The following is a 25,466-nucleotide window of genomic DNA, read 5'->3' on the forward strand; positions in this document are numbered from 1 at the left end:
GCCCAGGGGTTGGCAGGGAGCATGAGGCCAGGAGACAGCTGTTTCCTGGTGGGGGCTGGGACACTGCTCCTTGCCTCCAGGAGTTGCTTGCTGATGAGGTGGGCTCTACCACTAGGGCCCTGGTGGGGACAGTCTCCCAGCCTGAGCTCTGTCGTCATGGGGCCCTGGGCTGGGAGAGTCTTATCTCCCAGACAGGGCCCTGTGACCACAGAGCTCAGATTAGGACAAGCTTATCCAACATGCGGCCCGCGAGCCAACATGCGGCCCACCAAGGCATTTTCTGAGGCCTAAGGTGCTGCGACAGGAAATGAAAGTAAATAATGTTTACTTTCATTCCCACCCCTTGTCCCTCCCCCAGCCCCTCATCAGCTTCCTAATGGCTGCTGAAGGGCTGGGGAAGGGACAAGGTTCCCACATGCACCGCGTCAACTTGACGTTGCCGACATGGTGCATGTGGGAAGAGGAGTAGCCATGTGCCGCTCGGGACAGGATGAGCCCAGCTGGAGCAGCAGGGGCTCAGCTGCACTTTCCCTCTACGTGCACCAGTCAGTCCTGAGCAGCACATGGCTCTGCTGCCACCTCTGCTGGCTGGTGCCAACCTGGGCGGGTCTGTCCCATCCGGAGCAGCATGCAGCTGAAGCCGGATTCCCATGTGCTGCTGGGGAAGGGAGGAGGCTGGCCAGGTCGGCACTAGCCAGCAGAAGCGGCGGCGGAGCCATGTGCCTCCCGGGACTGACGAGTGCAGGCAGGGGGAAAATGCAGCTCAGCTCCTGCAGCTCCAGTCGGGCTCGTCCTGTCCCATCCCAAGTGGCACGCAGCTCTGCCGCCACTTCTGCTGGCTGGTGCAGACCTGGCCAGGCTCCTCCCATTCCCAGCTGCACATGGGAAGCCAGCTTCAGCTGCATGCTGCTTTTCCTGGCCGGTGCCGACCCGGCTGGGCCCATCCGATCCGGGGCAGCATGTGGCTGAAGCTGGCTTCCCACATGCTGCTGGGGATGCCCGGCTGGGTTGACACTGGCCAGCAGAAGCAGCGGTGGTGCCTCCTGCCTTTTAAGACCAGCTGGCGCAGGTAGGGGGCAAGTGCAGCAGTACGTGGGGAAGCCGCTGCTTGATAGGGAATGGGATGGGCTGGCCAGGGTGCACCAGGGAGGAAAAGCTGTGGCTGAGCCCCCTGCAGCTATGCTGTATGCTCGTTTAAGACTGAACAATATTCTCAAGAATAGAGCATGAATGATCTGGGCTCCAACATAAATTTGGAGCAGGTAAAAATCTTTGTAAAAATACTGTCCAGTATCTGGATTGTGTTTGCTTCTGTTTCTCTTTGTGCAGGATTGGGGGTTCAACTTGTCACTACTTGTTAAAGGTGTGTTACTAACAAGTTATTAATTCAATAAATCTTCTTGAAGATTATTCTAAAAAATGCCCATATTTTGTTGCTTTGATTAGTTTCCACTCTGGCTAATATCTTTTCCACATTTGATCTGTCAACTTGCATTATGCTTCTTTCATTCATTGAGAAGTGAGTAGAAGCGAAAATGTTTATTTAATCAAGTGTTTGGTATTATTTCATTGTTGCTTTTATATTGCTTTTATATAATCGTGACATCACTTCCTAACGTGATACCACTTCCTGTGCGGTCTTTGAACATGGCTTACCGGCCCACGGGGTGATAAAAAGTTCATGATCTGGCCCCACATTCAAAAAGGTTGGACACCTCTGGGTTAGGAGATAAGAATCTCCCAGCCTCTGCTCCCCAGTCACAGCTGGGGAACAGGGGCTGGGAGCTCCTTGCTGCCAGGGTAAGGAGGCACCTGGGCTCTGGTGGCAGAGTTGTCTGTGGCAGCAGGCAGTTTCTGAAGGCAAGGAGCAATCTCCTGCCCGCTGCTGCCCAGCTGACCAGGAGCACATTTGTTTCTGGCTGGCTGTCTACATGTGCCGCACTGTGCAGTACGTAACTGAAAGTAAATTTGATACTTGTATTTACAGGTAGCAAATTTACTCATGACTGCAGCAAATTACTGCACAGTAAGTGTCTTCATATGTAGAAGGTGATGCTTACTTCACTGTAATCTGGAGTACTGTAATCTTGATGCAAAGAAATCCTGACTGTAAGCAGAAGCCATCATTTGTCTATATAACTCCAGCTGTGGGAAGTCAAGCTGCTCAATAAGTCAGAAGTGGCACCTTAGAAACTAACATGAGGTTTCAGAGGCAACAACTTACCATCTGACAAAGTAGTATGGTGCCTATGAAAGGCACTTCTCTGAACCTGTTAGTTTCTAAGATGCCACACTGTCCTACTTTCTGCTTGACTTTAGCCTAATATCATTTAACACTGTTGTTTGATAAGGTAATGTACAAATACAGAGCACAGGACTGGTGCTTTTTTGGTTTCTCTTCTAAAGTGATACTTGGCCTTTCTGAAAACAAGGTACGGACAACAAGAGCTGCCATCAGAACAAGATAAACTTTGCACACCAGTTGCTTCCAGTGCATCACAGTCCTGGGTCCCACACAGCTCTACCTAATCACATGAGACCAAAATAGGCCTATTTAGCAGTATTTGAGGGGTTAGCAGCTGACAGAAATTCCACCATGAATAAGCAGAGAATTCAGCATGAACTGCAAGGTTAATTCGGTAAAAGCAGACAGATATTTCCAGGAAAGTAGACAAAATGCCATGGAATGCACCAATTTTACTCCTTTGATTGGTATTGTTGTTATTTCCTCTCAAGATTGGTCAGTTGACAAATATTACATCACCACATCATAAATAAAGCCCAGTTAGAACAATGGAAGATTTCCGCTTCTGTATTTGTTTAGCAAGCAGACTATCTCCTAGTCAGAATTAGGATTAAAGTTAGACTCCAGATAAATCCTGGCCTGCAGTGCCCCCTGGTGCTTTGGAAAGGATCTTGAACACAGCTGCACAGATGAAAGAACTTCCATTTCCTGTAAGATTTCATGATTTTGAAATCCTTTTTCATTTGAACTGGAGCCAAAACCTGAAAAAGCTTAAAACTACATTTCTTTTCTGGTTGTTTTGTTTCACTGTTGATTTTTGTGTTAGAGAGCAGAAAATTTTTTTCAAAAATTTAAATGGAAAATTGTTTCAAAACAGCTTTTCAAACATTCTGAAACTCTTCCCCCTTCAAGTTTTCTTCTAAAACGAAACTTTTGCCAAATCAATCAATGTCATGATTTTCCCAGTTACTGTATGTAACAGAAGCTACCGAATCTTTGTATCTGTGGAGCGTAGTGGGCTAGTTGAGTCCATCAGGCATGGCTAAGAATCCTCTGCCTCTTATTAGTGAGATTTCCAGAATTCTCTTTCCTGGGAAATGGCTCCTGGATAGCTGTTTCTGCTAGATTTGACCTGTTCTAGCGTGTGTTTGGATCATAACAAAACTTTATCAGAGACTAGATTGAAAGCAATGAATATATTGCACATATGACCTAAACCTGCAATGAGATTGGGTGTCCACAGACGAGATGCCTTGGCATCAAACACAGCTATTTGCCCTCCCACTCTCACCCATTATTTGTAACTGCAGAGAGGACAAGCTGTTTGCTGATTATGACATGGTGTTCACAGTCATGGTGCTGCTCCTTGCTTTCATTTGGTGGCAGATTTGATTTTGTGAATAGCATAGGGGCTAGATTCTTTGGGCATCCAGATCTCCTCGCCCTCATGGCCCCGGAGCTCAGCTGCATCCTCCAAGGCTGCAGTCAGCTCTGGGCTGAAGATGTTCTCTGAGGCACGGTAGTTGCGGGTTAGGCGGCGGAAGGAGGAGTCTGAGGAGCTGTCATCATTGTGGTTGTCCTCATCTTGGTTATCCCGTAACTTGGTCCTGGTCAGCTCAGAGCTACTTCCCATCTCCGAATCTTTGAAGAGCTCCTTCATGTCCTGTACAAAGGCCATTTTAGGACTGAAGATGCAAAGCAGGATCACCAAGCCTCCAGAGACTCCACAAAGAAAATAGAGCCCCACCTTCTCAGGGACACCTGGGGAAAAAAGGACAAACACTTCACCTCAACATATGAATTATGCCTAAAGAGTAACAGGCATCACTCTACCTTGCAAGGGACTAATGTCATATCTCTAATGGGCAAATATGAGAGCAAAGGGAAGGAGGAATATAAAAACCTCATGCTTCCCAGTATTGGACCTAGCTGTGTTCAAGAAGGAATCTCTCCCAGCCTCCATGATATACTGTCACACAACTAGGAGCATGATAGGGCTTTACACATTCCTTAGAAGCATGTGTTTTTGTTTCTGTAGGTGACAGGATACAGATCACTGATCTGGTCCATTGGGACAAGTTTTCCATTCCTGCAACCAACACAATCCAAGTCTGGTCTGACTCCTGGGAGGGCTGGGGGCTGGTAGTGCAATGGCCTCATTTCTAGTTCTGGGAATTATGTCAAATCGTTTGTATGAGTAACTTTCCATTATTGAGGGTTACTTTGCCAAGTGCTCTCAGTCCGGTGGGAGAGCTTTCATCAAGCCATTGAGTCTTAGCTGTGAGCTCTATGAGGTATTGTTGTGTCTTTAGGAAAATTGACTCAAAAGTCTAAAAGAAAGAGGAAGAAGGGCTATGCAGTCACAAATGCTGCCTGCTGGTCACCCTGGACAGTGTCCTTCTTTCTCCCTATAGTGGGTGAGGAATGTAGCTGTCATCAGATTTGTTATTATCCATGTACAGGGTACAGTCTCCTTGTCCATGGGGCAGAGGGTGCTTCAGTCCCAGGTTCATTCAATCCTTGAATCTCCATGACACTGCTCTACCCTTGCAGCTGTACCTTGCACACAACTTCCAGGAAAGTCTCCCTCAAGTGTGCACCAACCTACAATAATGTAGCATCATGGTCTACAATGCTCCCTTTTGTGCCTGCTTCTGCCAGCGTTGTTACAAGCAAGAATCACTGAATCATAGACCTGTCTCTGTCCCTTCCCTCTCCTCAGGGAGTGGCTCATACCCAGAGAAGTCACATACCCCGGAGGTGAGCAAAAGTTGTCAATGAGCTAGTAAAAATCATCAGATCTTCACGGAGCCTGGACAGCCGCGGCCCTTTGTACCAGCCACCTGCAGTGAACAAAGGGACACAGGCTTACAAACTGGGATTCAGGAACAACAGAAGCAAGTTGCTTGGCAACTGTCATCAGCTCTGTAAACCTGAATCATCATCTGTCTGCTCTCCCTCAGGGGCTCTGCTCCTCCCCGCTCCCATTCGGCACATCTCTCATGTGTTCCTTGCCAGTCACTACATCCTAGCTAACCTCTTCTCATTGCTTCCCCTGCCCTCTGTGCCCCACTCTCCACTCCTCCCTCTACATCTTCTTACAGACTACCCTCTTGCTTTCTGGCCTCCTTGCTGCACATCTGCCCACTTCTCCCCCTTCTGCTTTATTCCTATTCCTCCTCCAAATTCTGTTCCTCTTTGCTATGTCCTATAGAACTCCCTCCATAGATCCAATGCTTTTCCTGTTGCCCATATTTCCTGTTCTCCATCCTGTTCTGATGGTCTTTTTCCTTCCACTTCCTTCTTCTTCATGAGCATAGATCCCAAAGTGAGTGGCAGATCATGAGGCCACCTAAACAGCCTCCTCCATCTCTCTCTCCTGGTTTTCGAACCTTGCTTTTGTTCATGATAAAAATGCTCCCAAACTAAGAGAAGTGTAAAATCTTCTACCCTGCTTTTGTTACCCCACCAGCTGCTGCTTTTCTCTAGGGGTAAGCCCACAGCACAGACTTCAGTAAGGCATATAGATAGGAGGGTGCACTCGTGCACTTGCACCCCACTCTGATTCCTGGTCCATTCAAAGTTTAAAACCAGCTGCCTGGCAGTGGCAGCAGCATTTCTAGTCAATCAGTGCTGAGGGAGTCACTTGGCTTCATGGCTTATTGCAATCTACCTAATCCCTTCTAAACTTTTCATTTCACAGTTGTTAATGATCCTCTCTTCTTTTTCAGCATCTTGATGTTCCACTAATCAAGCTATCTTTAGTTCTGCAATTATGCTGTGTATTCACTGCTCCTGGTGATGAAGCTTCTGTTTCACAGCCCTGCAGATAGTTTTGAACTCATTCCAAAGAAGTTATATTTTTTGTTCCAAACTTAAACTGAATAATACAGCACTAGGCTCCTGGCATATTAATAAAACTTCAAGTGTACTTTGTAACTAGAGAAAAATATGTGTTGTTTTATATAGAATGATGCACCTCACCATCTGCACTCCCTTTTCAAAATTCTAGATCTGCCCTGCATACAGAGATACTTGAACTGGCTTTAACTGAGAAGCAGAATAAATTAGCCTGTACAGAACTCCAGGCTGTTGCAGTGAGGCTGCTGCAAACACCCCAGCTCATTCATTTAGATGTAGCTCAATATCTCCATACTATACTATGCTACTTGCAATGTGGACATCAATCATTCCTCACTGCTGGCATTGCCTCCTCGGAGAATCTCACTGACTGATACTAAATAGGACACTATGGCCAGGTCCAGATGTGCATGGGCATGTGCGTACAGCAGCACAAATAGTAGCGGCACAAATTTGTGCTGCTACTTTGTGTTGCAGTGCATTCCCCTTCACCTGCTCCTTGATGAGGGACAAATTGTCTCGCTTTGGGCAAACTGCCCTTTCCCTGTTCCTCCTGGCCTCCAGAGTGCTATAGCAGCCAGGGTGCAAATAAAAAAACAGAGATGCTCTGGCCAGCAGCCAGAGCATCTCCCTGGAGGACCAAGCCTCTGTTTGTTCTGGCACACGGCACTGTAGTATGCGCTGCTTTTTTCTCAACCTTTTTTTTTGCTATCGGGAAACCCCAGTAGAAAAGTTTTCCCTGCACTTCATAGTTGCAGTGTGGGGCATGTTTTAACATTCCAGGCATGCAGTTTGTGGTGCTGCAAAGAGGTTTGCAGAGCCACAAACCACACATGCCTGCATGTCTGGATATGGCCCATGTATCCACCAGAGAGTGACTTTGCAGAGCAATTAAATTGCCCTTTCCTCACTGGAAGAAAGTAACCCTGCAAATTTGGGCTAGGATCCAGCCTAGGATGAAACAATATAGAGAGCAATATCTCCACTTGTCCTAGCTGGTAATGGGTTCCCTGGGTAGGATATGGGGTGTCTGGAAGACGGTTTGTAAAACCCAAAACAGAGTAAACACGCTGAATACATTTCCACCAGATAGGGTGCCTTCAGGGTAGAGGTGGGGTACACTGAAAGCACTGATGGAGCAGTGTTACAAAATCAAAGACTGAAGAAGCCAACACTGCGGAGACTGTTGCACTGAATCACGTGTATTTACAGGCATGGGAGCTCAATGCAGTTTTGCATGCACAAAGGTTGTATGAAATACCCACATGGCAAGAGGTTAGACCCACATTCATTTTGTTAGAATATGTAGAATGGGCAGAAAGACATATGGCCTGAATTTTGGTAACCATGAGAAATGGGCCCTGGGCCTCGGCCACTGAGAAAAAGTTCTGGTTTCGATTTCTATTTTCATGATGTGAAATCTGCATTCCTCACAAAGGGTAAAAGCATGTCTGCTCTATGGCTTGGCTTAGGAAATTTCTTCCCTTCATTCTTAAGGCAGTACTACTCAGCCTTTGAGTAACTCCACCAACACTCAGTTTGTGTTTGAAGGAGACATCACATGCATGGTGGGGAGTTAAAGTGTTTTCAGGCAGACAGAGAGTGACCATCTCACCCACAAGTCTCAAACAGTCTTACTCCACTCAGTACAAGCTCAAGGAGGATATCAGATTTTTACCATGTGTGTAGTCTGAAAGCAAGAAGGGATCTGAGGTGTCATGGCCCACCTCCTCCATCAGCTGCTTTGGCACTGAAATGGAAAAGGAGACAGTACTGAAAAAGCAGCTTGGTCACAACCTATAGAAAATGTGTGACAGCCAGGGGCTGTCAGGAGATAGGAGGGCTGCAAGATATCCTAGGTGGGCACTTGGGAAACCTGAAGGTATAGCTGGACAGTGGTTAAGGTATCTTGATATGGACTTTTGCCCCAGCTGACACAGTTGTAAGTCAGTACCAGGTTATCAGGCTGAGGGTGTCAAAGATGTTACAGACACCAGTGTGTCAAACTGCACTAGCCTGTGAGTTACTAGGCTTGAGAAAGGTCACTAGACTCAGAGCATGACTGAGAATGCCACTGCCTGAATTTAAAAACACAATTTTATAGACACCAATTTTACAGACACCAGTGTGTCAAACTGCACTAGCCTGTGAGTTACTAGGCTTGAGAAAGGGCACTAGACTCAGAGCATGACTGAGAATGCCACTGCCTGAATTTAAAAACACAATAGGGCTCTTACCACAAGTGTAGGAGACCCGCAGCTGTTTCTTCATGCCAGGGAAGCAGGGATCCCCAAAGGTGGCCGTGTCAGCTAAGACTGTGCAGTTCTCCTTCTTGTGACACTTCTTGGAGACTCTCCTCAGGGCATCAGGAGCTAAACACTCTGCAAATGCAATGAGCAATTGTCAGACTGATACTACCCAACAGCTAAGAATAAAGCAGGATGGCACTTAGAACTGTATCTCCTCCAAAGGAGGTTTTCAAGAGGCAGAAAAGGGATATATCTGCAGCAGTGTAAAAACAGAAAATCCTGCAATTTGTGCAGGGGTTGAACTAGGTGCCCACTGAGATTCAAACCCTGAGAGCTTGTGATTTCCTGATTTGGATAAAGAAACCCTGGAGCCCAGTGCCATGACATGGCCTTTAAGGTCCTGTTACAATGCCATGGAAAGCATTCATGAATGAGCATATATGGGTCAACTTGTCAGGACTGCATACATATCTCACTGCTCGTTAAGCAGGGAGCTGGTTAAGGATGATTGATGTATCTAATGTGTCTGGGGTGCTGATTGTGTACATACACTTCCATGATTATGTGCATACACTTAGAGCAATAGCCTGGTGGAGCATGGCTCCAGGATCTGCTGTGAGGGGCCAGGCTCAATGTGAATACAATCTTGTGTCTAGGTGAAAAGTACCCACCCATATCAGGGTAATGCCTCGGCTATAAGCATGGAAATGAAAGATTACCCACATAGCATTGTCCTGGCTCTAGAGTGCATAAGGTCTTTGGCAGTATCCCAACTCATTCTTGAACACATCTGTCTGTGAAGTGGTCTCAGCCAGATTTCCAGTTTGTACCTTTCCAACATACCTATATGGGGGCCAGTCCTGCTCGCACCATCGCACTCCGGCTTCCCCCGCAGTAATCGCCCATAACTTGCAGAGTAAATTGCTAGGACGGACTTAGTCCTACACTGCAACCTCAGCTTGTCATTCTCACACACTGTCTTAATGCGGTGGTTAGCTGGGAAACGACATGACAGAACATGCTATTGCATCATTAACCGTTAAGTCTTTTCATCTATGAAGGAATACAGTGCCTTGTATTGGAGCCTTGAAGAAGTGGAAGCTTCCAGTCCTTTCCAAAGTCTGCAGTTTAAAACCCAACTGCAGCATTAATAGTGGCATTAAATAGTAGCATTATAACATTGCCTTTGCTTTGTTCTTTCCAGCTGGTTGACAAATGTATTAGCTGTTTGTTACAATTTCCATATAGGAGTAGAAAAGTACTTTTTATCCTATGGATTCTTTGACTATTTGTTGAGCTGTATGACTTAGGTCACACTTTTTCTTTTTAGCTTCTTAATAGGGACAATTTTTCCCTGTGCAAATGTACAGTACCTAGCACACAAAGGCATGCTGCAATATTAATAAAAATAATTCCCATCTCTCCAGTAACAGGATGATCCATCTAGGTCACCAGTGAAGTTCATTGGCAATGCACCAACAAACACAACAAATCCCCTTTATATCCTGATACAGCAATAGCCTATGGACAACCACAGAGTGCTGAGCAAAGCCTGCCCCAGCATTTTAAATCCATTTGCAAAGCTTACCTGGTCTACACTTGTATGAAGCTATCAGGTACTTGTGTGTCCCAGGACATGGGTCTTGCCCAAACACTTGGCTGTGCACAGAGAACTGGCACCACCTCTCGTCCTGGCATTCATCCAACAATTTCTGTGGGAAGAGAGCAGCCAAATATACATTTAACATGAGAAATCCCGATGCCATGTCCCTCTACCCTAGAGCACCTCCATATACTGACACCAGGCCATGGAGGTACGATCCAGGTGATGGATCACACTCCCAAACTTTTATAACAAGTAAAACATCTGGGCATTTGACCTCAGCAATAACGTTCTGCTGTACCCAGGAACCCTTTCTTCCAAAACAGCTAAACAGAAATTTACCCTTTACCAGACTTTATTCAGCCAAAGGAAAAAAGTTATAATAGAAAAGTATGGAGCCCATGAGTTTCAAAACCTTCAGTGATTTCTCCTCCTTTCTCTATGTCTGCCATGTGCTGAGTGGTGCCTGCCACGCTGGGAATAAGCCAATCTGATTGTTCTCTTTCACTGCATGACAAAGGACGCATCTCCCTGTTATCCCTATGCATCAGGCATTGCTCTTTGATGTTCACAGCCTTCTCCTATCTGTATCTCAATTCCTTCATCTTAGCCAAATCAAACATATTTCCTTCAATTAGTACATGCCCCCCGCCTCCCATATCTAATACACAATGCAGAACTGAACATAATATTCCTCCCATCGCCATATTGGACATATGTAGAATGGGAACTATCCTGCATCACTCCAATGTTACACAACGTCTTGGCTTAAGCAGCCTAACCCTGTCCTTGTCTATGGAAGGCACATTGCACTGCAAACTCATGGCTAAATTGTTTGTTCTGGTATATTTCTATCAGCTACACTAGCCCCAGTGGAAAGATTCAAGTCACTGGAAACACCAGTGCTGCCAACTTGTACAGCTTTATCAGAAGTCCTGTGATATTTGTAATTTTTCTTAGCATTCTGGCTCATGGAGTAAAGTGGTTACAAGAGAATCACAGTTTGTATTTAGAAACAAAAGTAAGTTTTTTTTATCCTCATGGTTGTGGAGAAGGAAAGGGAACAGAAAGAACTAAACATGTTCATGTTCAAGGCCAGAGTCAGAGTTGCAGAACCCCCACCCCACAATTCTGTTTTGTCTGCAAATCTAAGACAAGGGTCTTTCCCCACTATGCCAAGTAGGTGGGGGGTCTTAGATTCAAGTAAGTAGGATACTATCTTTATGGTACCTTTTGGTGTGCTAAGATCTCATTTTATTGAGGGCTAATTCTTTCTAGACTTTACTTTCTTACTGACTGTCTGTCCTGCAGGATATGCTTCCATAGGTGCATTCATCTGCATTAGTCTAAATTTAATCTGAGTTTTTTTTCTGCCTATACTTTATCAGTCCCTGTTATTTTGTATTATTTCCCTTTCCTCACTCATGTTCACAAGTCCTCTCAGTTTAATATCTGGCAATTCCATTAACCATCTATTTATTCCTCAAATCAGCTTTTCTCAATCTTTTTAAGGTAGCCACCCCTTATTTGAAATGAAATATTTTTGCAAAATGCCATATATGTACTATAAAAGTAAATATATAGAACAGTGATCATGCTCAGGAACATCTATAGCTGATGTGTGTTTTAGAGATTGACAGAGAATCCTTGTGATCAGGAATTAAGTATTGTCTTTGCCTTAGATTTTAATCCAATTTTCAATACCTGGTTTCATGCCTTTCTGGTAATTGAGACCCACTGGGTCAAAAAAACCTTTAGGTCTTCAGCAATCAATTAAGTGGATTGAAATTCTGTGCATTGCAGCTTGACAGTACCCTTCTGAGACTTTTGTAATCCATGTTATAATGTTTCCACCTTAGATCCTAGGTCCCAAAGCATCAGCTCCCAAGGCACTAGCTGGCCCACCCCCTCGACAATCCACCATCCTTCTCCCCCGCAGGCAAACCTTGGCTGACAGCCTGACAGCTCCAGGGGCAGCCTGTGCATGAAGCAGGTCTGTGGCATCAGGAGGCTGAAAAGGAAGAGCAAGGTGCATGCCCTGAGGGTTCTGGGGGCCCCGTGTGCACAGGTGGTGGCTGGCTGGGCAGTGGAGCAGAGGTGGACTCCACGGGCCATGTCCTATGTGATGGGGTGGCCACAGGGAAGGGTGCGCTGTAGCTGCTATGTGTGACAGACAAGCATGCATTGCACAGGTGGGTGTGGTGGTGGCAGTGGATGCAGGCACACAAGTGCCCACGGTGGGTGGCTGCTAGGAGCCAGATAGCTGGAGGCCATGGGCACAAAGGGCTCATCCTGCACAGACAGTCTGGCCACCATGGTTTCCACTTGCAGCTGCCGTGCTGCTGCCCAGCCAGCCGCCACCCATTCGTGCTGAGGCCCCTGGGACCCTCGGGGCATGCACCTTGCTCTTTCCCTTTAGCTTCCTAATGTCGTGGAGCTGCTTCATGCACAGGCTGCCCCATGCCATCTCCCCCACCAGGTGCAGGGCTCGCTTCTACTCTCTGCCACTCTCAAGTAGCCACAGCCACCCCCACCCCCAGCCAGGCACAAACATAAATTCCCCCTCACGCCCGGCTGGAGGAGTAGGCGGACCCAGCTCTTCCCCCAGCTGGGGTTTGCCCTGGGGAGGCAGTCCCTCCCAGGCTGCTGTCCCACCCCCGTGCCCCGCTTTCTGCTTGAGTGGAGAGCAGGGGGCATGGCCACGCCCTGGCCCAGGGCCAGCAAACTGAGCCAGGGAAGGGGGTTTAACCCCCTCCCTGGCCCCAGACGACAGCCAGTTTTTGCCTGTGGGGTGCAGTCCCTCCTAGGCTTTCCCCCCACTACTCCATGCCCTGCCCCATGCCCCTGTCCCTTCCAGTGGGGAAAAGTCTGGCAGGAACTGACTCCCCAGGCAGACCCAGCTGCAGTCCCCAGCCTGGTTTCCCACTCCCACCCCCACCCCCTTGTCAGCCAGCCCTCACTGCTCTGGGTAGAGAGCAGAGGGGCGGGGCCAGCCCTGCTCTCTGGAGCAAACAGCATGGCCCATCTCAGGGCCACAAAGCATCCTGGGATGCTGGGGGACTGTGATTTAATTTGAACCAGGAAGGCATCTGGGACAGAAGTTTCATAAACTAGTTTGACTTAAATCAATTAAGTCTGATACTACATTCAGCCAGTTTCATCCATTTTTAAATTGGTTCATGTGCACTAAACTTCTGTTCTGTTATAGGTTTAAACCAGTTTCTTATCACTTAAACAAGTTTATGTGTAACTTCTGTCCCTAGCCTTACAGATTGCCAGCTTATTTTCCTGTCTTGCATGATGCTGCTGCAGGAACAGCTGCAACATCAGGAGCATGTAGCTGCCTTTTAATAGCAGAAATGGGTGAGTGTTATTTCATAGATTTCATAGACATCAGGGCTGGAAGGGACCTCGGGAGATCATCGAGTCCAGCCCCCTGCCCAAAGGGCAGGAAGTCAGCTGGGGTCATAGGATCCCAGCAAGATAAGCATCCAATTTACTCTTGAAGGTGTTCAATGTAGGTGCTTGAACCACCTCCGCTGGCAGACTGTTCCAGACCTTGGGGGCTCGGACAGTAAAGAAATTCTTCCTTATGTCCAGCCTGAAACGGTCTTGCAGGAGTTTGTGACCGTTCGACCTAGTCATCCCTTGGGGCGCTCTGGTGAACAGACATTCCCCCAGATCCTGGTGGTCACCCCTGATAAACTTATAGGTGCCCATCAGATCACCCCTGAGCCTGCGCTTTTCTAGGCTAAAAAGTCCCATGTCTCTCAGCCTATCATTGTAAGGTCTGTTTTCCTGACCTCTGATCATGTGCATGGCTCTCCTCTGGACCCTCTCAAGCTTCTCCACATCCTTTTTGAATTGTGGAGCCCAAAACTGGATACAGTACTCCCACCACTCTGGAGCCTGAGTTTTTTTTTCCCTGTTTGGCGGGCTCTTTTAAACTGCGCGCATGCACAGTGGGCCTGCCGTTGGGGAAAGCTGATTTCTCAGGCCAGGGGGGGCCCTGCCTGGGATTTGGGGGGCCCTGCCCTACAGGAGGGGGACTGGTGAGTACCCACTCCTCTTCTTTCTCCCTGGGGGGCTGGGCCAAGTAGGGGCCTGGGCGGGGACTTGACCCCGGCTCCAGGCAGCCGCCTCCTCCCAGGGAGCGAGGAGTTAACCCCTTCCCACCACAAGCCCACCACTTACCTCGGGCTGTGCTGGGGGTCGGCAGGGGGCTCTGCGGCTGCTGAGGGGGTGTCTGGGGGGCTTTGGGGGAGCGGGGGCACAGCGGGCTTTCACCCGTGTGTCTCTCACCGCTCCGGACAATTACTGTACCAGGAGGTTGTGGAAGTCTCAATCTTAGCGGGGCACTGCAACTCAAGGCCCAAAGCTTTGGCCCTGGCAACTAGCCCTGCAGCCCTCATTCCCTCTCTGCAAACAGGCAGGCATTCACCCCTTGAGTAGGCTGGGGGGGGGCACTGGGACACCATTTGAGCTTCTATTTGAAAGGCTCTGGCTGGAGCGGCAGACGAGCTTGTGTATCATGTACTTCCCGCAGGCCTAGGTCATTCACAGCAAGCATTACTTGCAGTGGCCACCAGAGGGCACCAATTGTCTTCATAGTAATATAATTCAACTATTATGGGGGGGCAGCAGGAGGGAGTTGGCTGCTGCTAGGTCGGCAACCCCCTGAGCTGTGGGGGACCCTGGTGCTTTCCTTTGCAGTATCAGGGCCCCCTAGGTGGCACCCACACACTGGCACCCAGCCCAGGCAGTCCCGGGGTGTGGCCAGCCATGGAGGGAAGCACCAGGCCCCATGCAGCTCAGGGGCTGTGCGACCTGGTGGCAGCCCATGCAGGCAGGCAGGTTCCACTGCAGAAAAAAAAATGGCAAGGAGCCTGATCTTTTTTTCACCCCTCCCTGGAGCCTGCTTGCCTGCCTGAACTGTGCAGAGGCCTGGTCCTTTCCTCCACGGGTGTGGCATCCCCCAGGGCTGCCTGGGCTGGGTGCCAGTGGGCAGGTGCCACCAGGGGGTGCTGCCACCACCACAGAGGGAACGGCCCCACTGCAGCTGTGGAGGGAAGCACTGGGCCCCCTCTTCCCTACCCCCCGGCTCCCCTTGCTGACAGAGAGGCTGGTAAGGATCAGGCCCCCACCCCTGTGTACACGTCACAGGGGTTTAGTTCAGTTTAATTCTCCCTAAATTGAAATGGTGGAAACAGCAAGTTTTTAAAAACCCACTGTTTTAGTTTAGGGAGAACTAAACCAAATGAAACCCCATGTGGCAAGGCAAACACAGCAGCCATTGTATACAGAAGCTCAGCAGAAAAGCTCTGCCTTTCAGCTTTGGTTTGTCTACTGACAAGGGAATGTGTACCACAGTTATCAAAGATGCCCTGGGTTCTTTAACTTCTTCAAGGTAGCCTCAAGATTCAAAGGTAGCCAGCCTCAGGGAATTGTCTTATAGTACAGCACCTCTGTAAAAATACACTGTGGTGCCTTGAACACAAACCCTTTTTGATGCCATCTGTCTCCAGTGGCCCTTGCAAGAGGCTACATAACAGACACAGCAACACAGAAAAGCATCACGACATACAACCCCGGCAAGGCTTCACTGCATGAGTGCATGAGCGCCCATGTTTGTAGACTGAACTGGATGACCTAGCACTACTCTTTACCAAAGCCTAATCCTTATGGCTATTCCAAAAAAGCAGCCAGACAGGGAGATAAAGGATGTTTATAAGAAGGGATAAGATGTAACGGTAGAACAGCATATGAAACCTTTGCTCACAACCATGGATACAAACCTAGATAAATGAAAAGACAGAGCTTGAGTAATGCTGGTTTGGTTAGAGGTGGGCATGTGTGTGGCTGGTATGAAAATAAGCCAGGTACTCCAAAGAAACCTAAAAAGGGAAGATTGAAACCCAAAAGGATGGCTTCATGTTTATCACTATTTCCAGGCTGCTAAGAGGTCAAAAGATAGGAAAGGAGAAAGAGCTCTTCAGAAAGCTAAGGCATCTTTTATTCTTTATACCTCATCCTAGCAGGATTTTATCTGAATGGCCGTGACAATGTCATGTTAGAGCTGTGACACACCATTTTATTGCTTCTGATTAGATCTTCTGATTTAACTTTTTGGTCATTAGATAACTGTACCACAACTTCTACTCTGCCTCTTTCTTATTCTTTCTGGGTGAACCTCTCAGCTGAAAGGCTTTGTGTCTTCACATTTTTCTGTAACAAATTTCATGACTCTCCCTAGTCTTAGACCAAGCCCTTAGCTACAGTGCTCTTTTATCAATCATATGTACTCACTGGCTGAGTGTTGAGGCAATTCATTCTTCCCTTCAGGAGTCTGTTACCAGTGGGGAATATAGTGACCAGCCTTTTTCATTAAAGGATGTTTTGTTTTATCAGGAAAAAGACAGCATTAGAAAGAAGGCTTTTAAAATAACAAATGGCCTATATGCTCGTCTCACTTTTCTGAAAGATTACCATCCCCTGGTGGCAACACAGGTAGTCCACACTTCTTCAGATACCTTCAGAGACTCCTTGGAAGCAGACAGAAGAGCAGCTCCTGACTGTAACTGAGAACACTTTGCAGGAAGTGTTCTCAGTTGCAGCAATGCCCCACACCGAGCAGAAGTTTGTGGCTGGTTTCAGGAGGAAGGGGAGTCTAGCTGCTGACTTGAGCCTGCAGCTGGTTTCTCCTGGCCTCTGCTCCCTGCCAGCCTGCCCAGTTTTCAGAATGGGAGGGGGAAAGGGAGCAGATGGCGCTCATTCATGGGGTTCCCCAGTTGGCACTGGAGGGTAGGGAGGGTGGATTGGAGCCCCTCCCACCATGGGGGGCTCCAATACTCTTGCCCCTCCAGACAAAACTGCCTTCGGTTCCTTTCCCCACTCCCATCCTGAAACCAGCTCAGAGGCTGGCAGGCAGGTAGACACAAGTTACAGAAGATACTATGGGCACTTGTACATGTGATGGGGGCGTTATTCCTCAGGGTTTCATTCTATGCCTCCTACACTGAAAGAATGGGTTTTAATTTTTTCTGCCATGGTGTACACATAAGCACTCATACATTACTGCAGGGGCTGTGGCATAACAATCCACCCTGCTGACCTCTTGATACTAAATGACAGCAGGGGGCGCCCATAGCTGACAGCATGCTGATGATGTGCAGATCACCAAAAGTGGTGCTGTTTAATTAATTTAATGTAATTGTCATTTAATTACTGTAATTAATTTTTTTATTTTAAAACATATTTTACACCTATTTTTACCAATAGATTTTTAAAATTTGTTCTTTTATTTTTATCTTTTTCATTCCTATCTTTATTCCTATTTATTTTTATTTTCACCTTAATTTTCATTTTACTAAGTCATCAAGTAAACTTTATTTTGTATATAAATCCACTGGGTGGTTTTTTTATTTCACTCAAACAGGGCATTGACATTTGGCTGGATGCCCATCAGGATCGAGTTTGGGGCAGAGGGGAGGTCTGAGCCAAGGCAGCCCCTGTGTACAGTGGCCAGCCACGCAACAGTGCCAGGCTGTGCTTGGGATGGCTGGCGGGAGTGAGGTTTTTGGGAGTAGGATGCAGGGGTGAGACGAACATGTAAGCCATTTGTGATTTTAAAAGTAGGGTGCAGGGGTGTCCCTGCTGCTGCCCCTCACTCCCAACCCATGGCCTCACCAGTGCCCCTCGCTCCCAGGCTATACTGGTACCCCTCAGTCCCAACCCACAGCTCCCCAGGCCATGCTGGTGCCCCTCACTCAGGATCTGCAGCCCCCTGGCACTGCCAGTGCCCATCACCCCCCATCCACAGCCTCTCAGCCCACCAGTGCCCCTCACCCCCCAACAGCCTACTGCTCCCCCATGCTCCTCGCCCCCAATTCACAGCACCCTGGTCCGGTCAGCCCTGCTGGAGGGGACCCCCAGCTGCTCTCATCATGACCAGGCTGGAGCAAGTCAGGCTCCAGCATGGGCTGGAGGGAATGGGAAGGGCTGGGGCTCCAATGCTGTGCCTGGTGGCCTGGCCATGCCCCCTTCCCTGCCCCCCTGAAGGTCCCCTCCTGACTCTTTCCCCCACTTGAATGGCAGGCCCCTTCCCCCCAACCTCCCCACCCACCCACAGTCCTGGCAGTTCAGATTTCAAAAGAAGTGGAAAGCCACTGCTGTCCCACAGGGAGCCCCACACCCTTGCCCTGGCCCGGCTGAAGGGGAGGAGGCACATGCTGCCTGCCTCAGATGCCCGCAGCCAGGCTGCCAACAACCGTGAAAAAACCCTTGTCCCCGCCATAAGCAGGGTCAATCATCAAAGGAGTGGGGCTGTGAGAAGAGGGGTCAATTTATCAGCTCCAGAAGCCCAAACCCTGAGGAAAGCCCCATCAGTTCATAGATTCATAGAGTCAGAAGGGACCTCAATGGGCCATCTAGTCCGACACACTGCCCCTGGCAGTCAAGAAAAGAGTCACCAACCCTGGGGTCAGGTGATCCCAGCCAGGTGCCTGTCCAGTCTCTTCTTGAGATAGAGTGAACACTACCTCCCTTGGGAGCCCATTCCAGGTTCTGGCAACCCTCACCGTGAAGAACTTTTTCCTAATGTTCAGCCTAAACCTTCTCTCTAGTAGCTTATGGCCACTGTTCCTTGTCGTTCCAGGGGGTCCCTTGGTGAACAGATTGTCGCTTACTTCATGTTGTTCTCCTCTCATGAACGTGTACGCCACCACAAGGTCCCCTCTCACCCTTCTCTTGGAGAGGCTGAAGAGGTTAACGTCCCTTACCCTCTCCTCATAGGGCCTTCCCTGCAGGCCTCGAATCAGGCGAGTGGCCCTTCTTTAGACCCTCTCCAGGTTGTCCACATCCCACTTGAACTGTGACATCCAGAACTGGACACAGTACTCCAGCTGCAGTCGGACCAGCCCTCGGGGCAGCGGCGGCAGGACCTGGATCACCGATGGGCCAGCCCTGCAGTGGTTAGCAGCTCCCCTCCCCTCACTGCCAGCTGGGGCCTGCAGGCCAGCCCTGCCCGCCTTGCCTCGCTGCTGCCCCACCACTGCCAGCGCCTCCGGGGCAGATAAAATGGCTTGGTGGGCCGCATGGCAGCCCGCGGGCCGTATGTTGGACAAGCCTGCCCTAAACAAACTAGGTAGCACAGCCCAGAGTTAACCCTCACCTGAAATGGTGTAATTTTGAGATGTTCAGGGGCCTCTTAGCATGAGTTAATGAGCTTTAATATGCAGACACTCAAATTTTCAGTGCCTTTAGTATGGTCTAAGTGTAACATGTAACTTCACCCTTACAACCTCTCCTCCCCAACCCACCTACGCCTATGATCCACACCCAGACTAGGAGGCACACTACGAGCAATGTTTCAAATCCTTTTCCTCTAGCTGGCTTTCCATCTGTTTGGCACAAAATCTGTTTCTTTCATAATGCCCAACTGAAGACAGGCCTTTTTCCAGTGAAGTGGCATATTATGCATTAAGTATTCACTATTCAGGCATCAGATTAAAAATTCCTTTAGCCATTAATGCTCATACAAAACACCTCTCAAACAACAGCATTAGTGAAAGTAACCATGAGTTAAAATGGAAACACTGATTGTCTTTGGTGCTGTATTAACCCCAGTAAATTAAGACTGTAATCTTTCTGTATTTAGTCCCTGCCATGTACATTTCCTAAAGTTCCAAATTCATTCCAGTGTCACCAAGACAAGGTGTGCTCTATCTGCAGCTGTTCTGGCCTTGGATGGTTTCCAGGCTAAAAACAGAGTTTGAAGGGCAAGTGAAAGGTCATCTCTTTGGGCCCTTGTACACGTGACGGGTTTAGTTCTTCAGGGTTGCATTTTGTGCTCCCTCAATTGAGACGGTTGGTTTTATTTTTCCATCACTGTTTACACATCACGGGACCATGACCCCAGGGAGATAGGAGTTCAAGAAGAGTGGTTGCTTCTCAAGGAAGCGATCCTCAATGCACAAGCTAAATCTATTCCAACACGGAGGAAAAGCAGCAAGAAGGCACAGCAGCCCTCCTGGCTCTCCAGGGACCTAGCGGACCTCCTGCGGCTAAAAAGGAAAGCCTACAAAGGATGGAGGACGGGATTCACCTCCAAGGAGGATTATTCTGTGCTGGTCCGGTCCTGCAGGCAGCAAACCAGGAAAGCCAAGGTTGGAACTGAACTCCAACTAGCTTCAAGCATCAAGGACAACAAAAAGTCCTTTTTCAGATATGTGGGGAGCTGGAGGAAAAGCAAGGGCAACGTTGGACCCCTGCTAAACCAGATGGGGCAACTGACAACTGACGCCCAGGAAAAAGCCAACCTATTAAATAGGTACTTTGCGTCAGTCTTTCATCAGTCCCATGGGATGCCCATGCCTGCTATGGGACAGGGAGATCCGGGTGATGGGGATCCCCTACCCTCCATAAATGCTGGCCTCGTGAAGGAACACCTTGAGAAGCTGGATACCTTCAAGTCAGCCGGCCCTGACAATCTGCACCCCAGGTTACTCAAGGAGCTGGCGAGCGTCATAGCCCAGCCCCTGGCACGGATCTTTGAAAACTCCTGGCGCTCTGGTGTAGTGCCCGAAGACTGGAAGAAGGCCAATGTGATGCCGATCTTCAAGAAAGGGAGGAGAGTGGATCCGGCTAACTACAGGCCCATTAGCCTGACTTCTATCCTGGGGAAGATCATAGAAAAGTTTATTAAGGAGGCCATCCTTGATGGACTGGCCCAGGCTAACATCCTAAGGGATAGCCAGCATGGGTTTGTTGCAGGTAGGTCTTGTTTGACCAATCTCATTTCCTTCTATGACCAGGTGACCTATCACCTGGACGAGGGAGAAGAGATTGATGTCATATATCTTGAAAGCTTTTGAACTGGTATCCCATGATCACCTCTTGGCCAAACTGGCCAGTTGTGGCCTTGGCTCCACCACGATCCGCTGGCTGGGAAACTGGCTCCATGGTCGGACCCAGAGGGTTGTAATTGATGGCAGTCACTCATCGTGGTGTCCTGTGACCAGTGGGGTCCCTCAAGGCTCTGTCCTTGGACCCATAATGTTCAACATCTTCATTAATGATGTGGACATTGGAGTCAGGAGTGGACTGGCCAAGTTTGCCGATGACACCAAACTTTGGGGCAAAGCATCCACGCCAGAAGATAGGTGGGTGATCCAGGCTGACCTGGACAAGCTCAGCAAATGGGCAGATGGGAACCTGATGGTGTTTAACACCAAAAAATGCAAGGTTCTCCACCTTGGGAGGAAAAACCTGCAGCTTCCTTATAGGCTCAGCAGTGCTACGTTGGATAGCACTACAGAAGAAAGAGACTTGGGGGACATTATTGACCACAAAATGAACATGAGCCTGCAATGCGATGCTGCGGCTAGTAAAGCGACCAAAATGCTGGCTTGCATCCATAGATGCTTCTCGAGCAAATCCCGGGACGTCATTCTCTCCTTGTACTCGGCCTTGGTGAGGCCGCAGCTGGAGTACTGCATCCAGTTTTGGGCTCCGCAATTCAAAAAGGATGTGGAGAAGCTTGAGAGAGTCCAGAGGAGAGCCACGTGCATGATCAGAGGTCAGGAAAACAGATCTTATGATGACAGGCTGAGAGCCATGGGACTCTTTAGCCTGGAAAAGCGCAGGCTCAGGGGTGATCTGATGGCCACCTATAAGTTTATCAGGGGTTTCATAGTTTCATAGTTTCATAGTAGTTTCATAGTAGCTAGAGTCGGAAGGGACCTAGGTAGATCATCTAGTCCGACCCCCTGCCTTAGCAGGAAAGAGCCCAGGGGTCAGATGACCCCGGCAAGGTGCTCATCTAACTTCCTTTTAAAAATCCCCAGGCTAGGAGCCTGCACCACTTCCCCTGGAAGCTGGTTCCAGGCCCTAGCCACCCTGACTGTGAAGTAGCGCCTCCTAATATCTAATCTAAACTTACCCTCCGCCAGTTTGTGACCGTTATTCCTGGTCACTCCTGGCAGCGCACGGGGGAACAGGGACTCCCCCAATACCTGCTGATCCCCCCTGACCAGTTTGTAGCAGGCCACAAGGTCCCCCCTTAGCCTTCTCTTGTGGAGGCTAAACAGGTTCAGGTCCTGTAGCCTATCCTCATAAGGCCTGCCCTGCTGACCACCAGGATCTGGGGGAACATTTGTACACCAGAGCGCCCCAAGGGATGACTAGGTCGAATGGTCACAAACTCCTGCAAGACCGTTTCAGGCTGGACATAAGGAAGTGTCTTTACTGTCTGAGCCCCCAAGGTCTGGAACAGTCTGCCATCGGAAGTGGTTCAAGCACCTACATTGAACACCTTCAAGAGTAAACTGGATGCTTATCTTGCTGGGATCCTATGACCCCAGCTGACTTCCTGCCCTTTGGGCAGGGGGCTGGACTCGATGATCTCCCGAGGTCCCTTCCAGCCCTAATGTCTATGAAATCTATGAAATCTTAAATCTCATGAAATGCTCAGTGTGCTATTCATAGTAAATTACTGCAGGAAGTGCCTCATAACAATCCGCCCTGCTGTTCTTTTCATACTAAATTACAGCACGGGGAGCCACACACTGCTAATCCCAACTATAGACCGGTGATGTCTATAGCTCACAACTTGCTGATATATACAGATGACTGAAAGTGGTGGGATTTAATTAATTTAATTAATTTAATTAAGTGTCATTTCATTAATTTCAATAACTTTATTAACTTTTACACATATTTTATACATATTTTAATACAAAAAATTAAAAATTTTATATCAATATTTTTAAAATTTCCATTTTTATTTTATTATTATTATTTTCATTCCTATCTTTTACTTTTTGGTTGATTTTTATTTTGGTTCATTATTCAGCCTCTTGTGACTTAGGTGCTAGAACACAACAGCTATAGGTATAAGTGTGAACTGGTTCTCCCTTCTGCCAGCTGGTTTAGTGTGAATCACAGCCATACCTCTTTTGGGGTCCAGTAAGACACACAGGTCCTTTATTTGGAGTTTTCCTTCAACACAGCAAACTTGGGCCTTTCTGCCCACTGTCCTCAACAAAGAAAATCAAAAGCAAATAACATTGTCTCTTTCAGTTCAGGCCATAAATGTTCTCCATTTTCTTCCAGCAACAACCACCTCTTTCAGCATCCCCTTTTCCCTCAGCATTTAGATTTCTAAATGCTCCCACATGGGAATCTGCCAGGAATATCTGACTCCCTCCAGCTGTACCCCATTGCCAAGCAGGGGTGGCAGCCCCTTCTGGATCCATAAAAGGTCTCTGTGCCTTCTTATAAGATGGTTAGGATCTGACTTTCTATATTTCCTAGTAACAAGTACCTCCATTTTTAATGCATTTACCTTCACCACAGTTCATTTTGTGGGGAAGAGAAGTGCTATCACCTCCCTTTTTACAGCTGGAGAACTGAGGCACAAAGGGACTTATCCAAGGTTATACCAGAAGTCTATACCAAAGCAGGCCTTGGACCCAAATTGTTGCAGTCTAAGCTGGTGCTGAAGCCAGACCATCATTCTTTCCTGGTTCAAGCCCTACCATAGACCTGTTTCTCACAATTTGCTTTGTTTTGTGTGATAATTCCAAATCCACCTCTGGATCAAAAGTAAATTTATATTACACCTTCCTAGGCTCATAGCCTAGGCAGTCCCACTAGATGAGCTCCACTCAACCAATCAAAAGAGGTCCTATTGCATCCATGTTCTTCATTACCCTGCTGACAAAATAACAACCTTGGATCCTCTTGCAGACACAGAACTGAGAGGGGAATAAATATCACCAAGTCTTAAACTACTTTAGGAAGACGGCAGAGAACTCTGACAGAATCATAGAAAATGAGGTCATCTAGTCCAACCCCCTGCTCAAGGCATGATCATTTGTATCACAGCATACAAGTCCTTGTCTAACCTATTCCTAAAACTACACAATCAACCCTTTCACAAAACTACAAGGCACAGCACCCTAACATGCCACAGATAAGGCGGAGGGACAACAGCATTCAGTGTCCTGTTGCTGCAAAGGTTGTTAGTACACTTGAGAGATCCAAGGAAACAGGCCATGCCCCTCCACGACAGAAGAAGGTAACCCCAACAGTCCATACCAATCTGACCAGGTGGTAAAAATCCTTCCTGATCCCAGATGTGGATTGGTCTCATCCTGAGAAAAGGGGCAAGACCCTCTAACCAGGGACCTTTAAGCATAGCTACTCCTAGATCATACCTGAGAATTGTTTATTCTACCTTCTCTTGAAAACCTCCCATGATGGAGACTCCACAACTTCTGTTGGCAATCTATTCTAGCACCTCACTGTTCTAATAGTGAAGAAGTTTGAAAGCCACTTGGGAAGCACTGGAAAAGCTCTGGAATATTCAGGAGGTCCTATCCAGACAATATTTCTAGTCTTGCCTTAACCTTGAATTGTTCCTGGTCATTCTGAGAACTTCTGTGAATTGCACAGGGATAGCTTCCATTGGAAAACTGGCACATGTGAATTTCATAGGTGTTTTTTCTTTTACCTGTCGGGCTGTAGGAGACATACAGTCTCTGCTCTCAACAGAGACATTGCTGGTGCCCGGGCAGAGGTTCTGGCTGGGGACTCGGCGACCATAAAATGCAGACAGGATGCTAATGGAGGTCTTGTGGGGACAGATGATAACCAGTTGCTCCCCATCACAGGCATGGGTTGTGTGGTTCTTCAGCACCTTCCGAAGGTAACCTGATAACACAGGAGGTTATTAGGGCTGGGTAAAAAGCAATGAGAGCTAACTTAGCCAGTTGGAGAAGCAGCAAAGTTTGGATACAGAAAGGTTCATAAATGAATGTGTTTAAGCTAAGAGATCCAGATTGGGACGGTCAAGGTTTTGGGAAAATTACAAAACTATTAAAGAAACAATATAGGAAAGTGCATAGATGCATAGAGCTTAAGGACCATTGGGGAAAGGCAACTTTGGTGTTTGCCACTTTAAGAGGCTTGAACAGGCTGTGCAGCAGTGGCAGGTGTGACTAGGTTTAATGACTGAAGCAATCACATGACTACAAGAGGGCTCCCGGATTGAAGGATAAGGATGGGTGGCCTCAGTATAAACCCAGGCCCTCAGACCTGAGCAGGGAGTTGCTGTAGGGAGGCCACTGGAGTAACACCGCCTACCTAGAGATCTGCTGTTCCCAGAACACCTGGAGGTTAAGGGTAGAAACTATGGGGATGGAGGAGGTTTCTGGTCCTGGGGTATTACCTGAAACTATACCCTGCTAGGGGTGGATGGGGTGGTGGGACTGCCTGTGGTGGGGAAGCCCCAAGGAAATGTCACACCTGTGCCTCTGTTGTAAAAGGCAAGTATGGGGCACCATACAGCCTCAGCCCCCATGACCTGGTGGGTTACCCCATAGATGGGGCAGGTGAGGGGTCCCAGGCATGGCATCAGACACCTGAGGCCCACAGGGGATAAGGCCTACTAGCCCCACTGAGGGGGTATGTGAGAGTGAGTAGGCTGCATAGAGTAAGGTCCGTATGG

The 25,466-nt window shown here is 48.2% G+C and overlaps 1 protein-coding gene across 1 annotated transcript in view; it reads right to left on the reverse strand.

Moving 5' to 3' along the window:
* Positions 1–2,375: 2,375 nt before the first annotated feature.
* Positions 2,376–25,466, reverse strand: part of LOC149858366 (protein eva-1 homolog C-like) — a 51,239-nt gene continuing 28,148 nt past the window's right edge. Inside the window, exons 2-8 of the mRNA XM_090060308.1 lie at positions 24,471–24,670; positions 9,944–10,067; positions 9,199–9,351; positions 8,344–8,487; positions 7,785–7,856; positions 4,999–5,088; positions 2,376–4,006 (exon numbers count right to left, since the gene is read on the reverse strand). Of these exons, the coding sequence (XP_089916434.1) occupies positions 3,618–4,006; positions 4,999–5,088; positions 7,785–7,856; positions 8,344–8,487; positions 9,199–9,351; positions 9,944–10,067; positions 24,471–24,670 (1,172 nt within the window). The 3' untranslated portion in view covers positions 2,376–3,617. The remainder of the gene's footprint in view (positions 4,007–4,998; positions 5,089–7,784; positions 7,857–8,343; positions 8,488–9,198; positions 9,352–9,943; positions 10,068–24,470; positions 24,671–25,466) is intronic.

This window comes from Crocodylus siamensis, chromosome 8 (genome assembly GCF_052110815.1).
Source record: "Crocodylus siamensis isolate JL-2025a chromosome 8, ASM5211081v1, whole genome shotgun sequence".
NCBI lineage: Eukaryota > Metazoa > Chordata > Crocodylia > Crocodylidae > Crocodylus > Crocodylus siamensis.